Consider the following 6,940-nt stretch of genomic DNA (forward strand, 5'->3'; position numbering starts at 1 on the left):
GCAATTCTCTTCTCTAACCAGTAGCACCCATGGTACTGGGAGCTGGAATTCAATCCGATGCATGAAGCCCATAGTAGCCAAAGATTTACACGGGTGACCATGAATCATGTTTTGGTGAAGGATGCAGCCATTATTACGAGTTGTGCAGGACACAGCCATGTATGTTCAGGAGAACAGAATACCAAAAATGTCATTCTTGCTTCCCCACCCCCCTTGTGCTCTTTTTAGATATAAAACACTTTGATTACAATAAGAATTGATGTATGTTTGGGTTATTATATTCCCATTTGCTGCATTTTTTCTCATTATTTGTCTCTCTGGAGGCATGCCTGTGTAACCTACATTCCTTTGAGAAAGGCTAGATTATCTGTAATCTAATTCAAGTTTCTGCTCCAGGATAACTCGTTCAAATTCAAAAAGACACACTCTGTTTTAAGGAGGTCCCCCCCCCATCTTGAATCCTAGTAGTATAAAATGGAATTTCTGGTGGCCAGCATTAATGCCAGCCAGGATGAGTTTGCCTTGGCCCCTGTTGGAGACAAGAAAGGGACAAGACTTAATTGGGTAGCCATATTTTGAAGCAGAAAATAAGGAGGTGCGATTGTGCCACGTATCTTGTGCCACACCTCTTCCATGCAGGCTTTTGCTGCTGGCTACTGACCCAACCACCCTGCCTTTAACATAGCAGGGATAGCCAGTTGCCTTTGGGGCCAAGCAGGAGTTTTGGGGGTTTCCTTGGTTTGTCTATCGAGGAAGCCTTTTTTAAAAACCTGCTTTGTGATGTCATGATAGAGGTTGAGAAACCTGCTTTGTGATGTCATGATAGAGGTGGTTATATAGGCTTGGTCTTTGTACTCTTTAGGCCATAAAAAGTTTAGGGCAGGCTGATCACGATAAGTAGGGATGTTCAGCAAATACCCTAAAAGGCATTAGCAGCAATGGAGGGTGTGTCTGGAACAGTGCATCACTGGTGGGGTGAGGCTGGGAAGGAGTGCCCTCAGTGCTGAGCAACGTCTTTCTGAACCTGGTAGCAGCCACGTGATGCATCAGGGGAGATGATGGAGCTGGACACCTCTCAGCACATTGTGGACAGGCTCTGATAGATGAGGCCAGCGGAAAACACAGACTGAGTTTGGGCCTGCCCAACAAAGGCAGCCGCTGTCAGGCTGTCCAGTGCAGCCCGCTCATTTAAATATGTCAGCATATTTAGTAGTATGACGTAGATCTGCATAACTAATGATTAAAATAAACTAGTTAAAACTCAGTGCTGTTATCTTCACTGTGGGGTGCCTGGGGCAATTATGCATATCACCTAAGTCCTCCTGTGGGGAAGAAAGATTTTGGTCTAGATGATCCATTTGCTCTTTCCCCCGAATCCTGTTATTTTTATCTTCTGAAAACAGTACCTGTGATGACTACAGTGCAGAGCAATAGAATCTCAGGTTTTATTGCAAGCAACATTAAAAATGGGAGTAACAGTCTACAAAAAATATGGACAAATAGATCCACACAAAAGTGATCTAAAATTAGGTCTTTTGAAGCATAATTCTGAATATGGCAAAGTGTGATTACAAAATGTGAAATGTATATATTTGAATACCAACAACCCTGAGAAGGTACAAATATTGCATTGCTCTAAGCTTCCCATTGCACTAGAGGACTTAAATTTACTTCCTCATCTTAGCAGCTCTGAGGATATTTTATATATAAAATAAAAGCCTCCTCAGCTGTTGGAATAGCACAAGGTTTATCAACCCTCTGAATTTCGAACATGCAAGATCTGGGGGCAGAAGAGATTGATGTGCTGTTTATAAAATATCTTGTGAGCTCTGCTGACAAGGAAGGAACTTTGAGTCAGGGGACTGCCTTGTGCTGCAATAAGATTAGGACACTAATATTTGCATACCATCTTATTTGGGTTGTTGAGCAAAGTTTGAGTCCAGCGGCACCTTTAAGACCAGCAAAGTTTTTTCCCAGGTATAAACTTTCATGTGCATGCATTGAGGCAGAAGTCACCAACCTTTATATATATAGTTAGAGGGCGGGAAGGGTTAGTTGCCAGGAAGGGCTAGTTAGATTCAAGAAACATAAGTAACTGAGCAATAAATATAGCTAAGACTGGATGATGGTGATTGGTAAAACCTGTTAATAGCAGCAAATTAGTATGCAGCATAATAAATGTCAGAATCTAGTAGGGTTACCAAGTCCATCTTCCACCCCCAGCGGGGGACTTTGGGGGCGTTCCTGGAGGGGGTGGGGCATCCCCAACGTGTCTGCCACCCCCCCCCACCCGCCTGTGCGCCGGATCTCCAGAAATGCAGGTTTCCTGCACTTAAAGTAGCCGGCAGCCGGCGTTTCCCCTTTAAGAGCAGCTGCGTTTCCCTTTTAAGAACGAAGCTGGCTTTTCCCTGCAAGCTTGCGGAGTTCGCGCTTGGGATGAAACACGGGTTGCACACCTTAAAGGGAGAGAGATGGGTGGCTGTGGGTGTTGGGGGTGGGGCTTCCCCCCGCCAGCCATCTGGCCGACGGCGGGTAGAACCCCCCAAAAAACGGGGGACCCCTGGCAAACTGGGGGGTTTGGCAACCCTAGAATCTAGGGTCAGTCTAAGCCAAATTCCAGAGTCAGAGTCAGAAAGTTCAGTCCAAAGGTCAGTTACCGAGCAAGCAGAGTCCAGTTCAGAATGTTATATAGGAAGCAAGATCCAGCAGTCCAAGGTCATTCACGAGTGCGGGGAGGAAGACTCAAGAGCCAGTCCAAGGGTCACAGGAGCACAGTTCAGAGCTGCCGTTGCTGAGTCAAAAACATGTTGCTTCCACAACATGCAGGCTCCCAGCACTGGGTTTATAGGCACTTCCTAACAAGCCCTTGTTAGCAGCCAGCTGCTTGGGAATACTGCTGCGGCTACTCCAGGCTGTCATCAGCAAGCAGCTGGCAACAGGCCAGGAGATGTGTATGCCTCCTTGCTTGCAGCTCCCTTCTAAGCTTCTGTCTCCGGCACTCAAAGGGTGGAGGTGAGCCTTGTGGACTGGTCCTAATCACCTGAGTCTGACCTGCTGCATCCGGGCTGTGTGGTGGCAGCTCTGGATCAGCTGTTGGTGGCAAGTCTTGGTCAGCCTGCAGCTCATCAGCCTGTTTGCTGTCTTCTGCTGACTCAGAGCCAGCCATGCATGGCTCCCCTTCTTCTGGATTTATACCCCAACCCTTCACTCTGAGTCTCAGAGTGGCTTGCAAACTCCTTTCCCTTCCCCTCCCCAAAACAGACACCCTGTGAGGTAGGTGGGGCTGAGAGAGCTCTGAGAGAACAGCTGTACCAGAACTATGGCCTGCCCAAGGTCATCCAGCAGCTGCAAGTGGAGGAGTGGGGTTTTCTGCTTCTTGCTCAGGTGTCAAATTGTGAAGTAATACTTCCCTGTGAGCATCGTCACGAACTTGAAACTTTTGTACATTTTTCTTTTCTTTTAGCATAAATGATCAGTAGGCAGGTGGCTGTAACTCAGTGCCATACATTGCCATGCTTTGTTTTGTTTGTTTATGTTTAGTAGCAATCTTCTCAGCCTGCCACATTTGCTTGCATCTCTTTAGAACAGTTGTCGTATTTAATGGTACATTTTCTGCAGAGATCACCATGTAGCAAACCTCCAGTTTCAGCAGTAGCATGCTGTCTTCAAGTGCTCCAGATTTTCTCTGGGCACAATTTTTAAAAGTGTCTTGTGGTAATGGCTAGCCATTGATAAGGACATGGGTGGGTCAGCGATTCCAATAATCTAAGAATTAATGCACAAAACTCAGTGACTGAATGTGTAGGTGGGTCATTCTTAAATGCATGTACCTCTTCTATAGTCTGAACAGCATGCACATGTTGTCTGTATTTCTTTAAGGTATTGGAAGTAGTGATTGGGAAAAGAAATGACTCTCAGTAGAGTTTGTTTCTAAGGATGTGCTGGATTTTACATGCTCATACCTATGAAACTTGGCAAAAGCCGGCTAAGTCTAATATACAGGTAAAGGTAAAGGTAAAGGTTCCCTTGCTCGAAAGCCAGTCGAGTCCGACTCTAGGGTTGCAGTGCTCATCTCCGTTTCAAAGCCGAAGAGCCAGCGCTGTCCGAAGACGTTTCCGTGGTCATGTGGACGGCATGACTAAACACCAAGGTACACGGAACGCTGTTACCTTCCCACTGAAGTAGTACCTATTTATCTACTTGCAATTTCTTGCTTTTGAACTGCTAGGTTGGCAGGAGCTGGAACTAGAGATGGGAGCTCACTCCATCACCTGGCACACTCGGGTCTCGAACTGCTGAACTACCGACCTTCCACAGCCTGCAGTTCAGCGTCTTAACCACTTGAGCCACCGCAGCTCCTAATATACATGTACAATGTGTAAAATGAGGACTAGGTCTTGATGTGGAAGAAAAAGAACATGTCGATTCACAACCCCATTTCCAGGGTGTCCCATGTAAGAGACCAGCCGAGGTGCTTTGCTGTTGTGTTCCTTTGCATAGCAACCTCAGTTTTTCTTGGAGGTTTCCAATCCCGAGTACTAACCATGGCCAACCCTGCTTAGCTCCCAAGCCCCAAAGAGCTTGGGCTAAGCTGGGCTATAAATTTGGGTAGTTAAGCTAGGAAGTTAAGCAGAAGGATTTGTATTAATTTTTTTTCCTAAGAATTTTGCACTTGGGTTTCCATAACTGAATACAGAAATGATAGAGTGAAAATAAGCTCATCTACAAAGCAGCTAAGTTAACAATAAGTAGCAGACCCACGGGGTGAACTTTTGTGGTTATAAGTGGAGGAGACCTTCGAAAACTGATAAAGGTACCAGGCTTAAGAACATATAAGAACATAAGAGATGCCAATGTTGGATCAGGCCAAAGGCCCATCCAGTCCAACACTCTGTGTCACACAGTGGCCAGAAATAGCCATCAAGTGGGGCCAGGACATTAGAAGCCCTCCCACTGTTGACCCCCCCTAGCACCAAGAAGACAGAGCATCACTTGCCCCAGAGCCCCTATCTATACCTTGTGGCTAATAGCCACTGATGGACCTCTGCAGGTCTAATGAAAATTGGCAATCAGGAGAATGGAGAAGCCAGAACTTTATTCCACATGTGCTGTGTACTGTTTACTCGACATTGACTTGATTTTTCACTCAAACTGTAAAGTTGAAGGTTGGTGATTTTTGAGATTGGTGGGAAACTTCTCCAGAAACAGTTGATTGTACAGCTGGTTAAGGTTTGTAAACTTTGATAATTTTGAGGGGCTCACTTATGTTCACTTATTTATAATGATGACTTCAGTGGTGGTATGTTTCTTCCTAGTGATCTGAAAATACTGGTGGGGGTGTATGGTTTGTGTGTCTTTTACCTTTTTTTTGTTAGGGAATCATAAACATCTGAGCATAAGAAACTTAACAGCATTTTAAAATCATTTGTGCAGGCACAGAAGGCCTAGGATTCAGCATCACTTCCAGAGATGTTCCTATTGGCGGCTCTGCTCCGATTTACGTGAAAAACATCCTTCCAAGAGGTGCAGCTATTCAAGATGGGAGATTGAAGGCTGGTGACCGGCTCATTGAGGTGATGAAATGTTCTAGAGCTGTTGGGTGTCCTTCAGATCTTTTCAGTAAAAAGCCTCCTTTTGTGAGGGTGATATAGTGTTCCAGTGATTCCTCCTCTCCCAGAGCATTGCCTTCAGATCTCTGTACTCTATGAATTATGAAATTAGTAACACCGGTATTATAGGTAACAACTTCATTTCTTTTGTAAACAGCAAGCAAGAGTCTCATTTTAATTTTTTTTAAACTTTTCAGTAAATAGATTATATGTATCTATGTCTGTCTGTCTGCCTGCCTGTCTGTCTGCCTGCCTGCCTGTCTGTCTGTCTGTCAAGAGAAAGAGAGAGAGTGTTATGGTACCTATTATATTAAGATTCAGCGATGTCATCTGCTGTAGCACTCTTTACTACTGGTACTCCCAAATTTTTAGTGTATAGTTGGATGGCTTTATGCTAGTACATTTCAATTATTCTTCAAATTTAAAAGCATCCTTAAGCGTAGAGGAAAGAAATCTGTGTTTATTTGTTTATACGTGGCACGAATGAACATAGATTTATAGATCCTGGTATGCAAATGTATCATCATGCATGACTGGGATAAATCATGCATGTAGGTTATGCATTGAAGTGGGTTTTAAATGTCACTATAAAAAGGCATTTAAATTTTGTAGAAACAGAGGGGGTGGGTGCTGAAGATGCTCATTCCCTGGAACAGTCTAGAGGTGGCCCTGGATAAGGGCTTTAATATTTCTCTTTGTAATGCCTTTAAACTGCTGTAAGTGATGTTTTAAGGCACGGCATGTTTTTGATTATCTCCTTCCCGCAAACTATATAGCAGCAGTAACAACAGTAGTTGGAAATAGCTGGCTTTGTGCAAACAAAGAGTCGTTCCTTGTGGCAAGATTATATTTTTAGTGGTACAGAGCAGCTGGATATGACCATCGCTAGACCAGAAGAGCATTCTTTGAGTTGCAGGATGGGTAATGCATGTCATTCTTTCCAATATAAAAAGCTATCCATCTGCCCCAGTTCCTTTCCTTCAGTGTGGCTATTTTGAAAGATGGTAATTCTTTGTCAGGTTTTCAGTTATAGGAAACTTTGCAAGGCCTGCTATGGAAGTAACATATTGTTCATCATTCATTCTTAAAATATTACAGCCAGGAAAGTGTCTAATGACTGGGATTCATGTCTTCGTCACTTCTGATGTGAGCCAGAAATGCACTGGTGGATCCAAGGCATTAACTGGTAAATTCATTTACCTTCGAAATCTTGATTGAATAAAGCAAAAATATATAAAGAGGCTAAGATATACCAAAAGACTGACATCTCTTTATTGTGCCTGTTTCTTATATAAAATTGCTGCCAGAGAGAGGGAGAGAGGGAGGGAGAG

The 6,940-nt window shown here is 44.1% G+C and overlaps 1 protein-coding gene across 1 annotated transcript in view; it reads left to right on the top strand.

Moving 5' to 3' along the window:
• The window catches only part of LOC107123499 (partitioning defective 3 homolog), a gene marked incomplete at its 3' end in the record, with an annotated part of 471,021 nt that overhangs the window by 450,219 nt on the left and 13,862 nt on the right, over positions 1–6,940 (top strand). Inside the window, exon 10 of the mRNA XM_015426751.1 lies at positions 5,434–5,573. Coding sequence (XP_015282237.1) covers positions 5,434–5,573 — 140 coding nt within the window. The remainder of the gene's footprint in view (positions 1–5,433; positions 5,574–6,940) is intronic.

Source organism: Gekko japonicus, unplaced genomic scaffold (assembly GCF_001447785.1).
Source record: "Gekko japonicus isolate JY-2015 unplaced genomic scaffold, Gekko_japonicus_V1.1 scaffold230, whole genome shotgun sequence".
NCBI classification, from domain to species: domain Eukaryota; kingdom Metazoa; phylum Chordata; class Lepidosauria; order Squamata; family Gekkonidae; genus Gekko; species Gekko japonicus.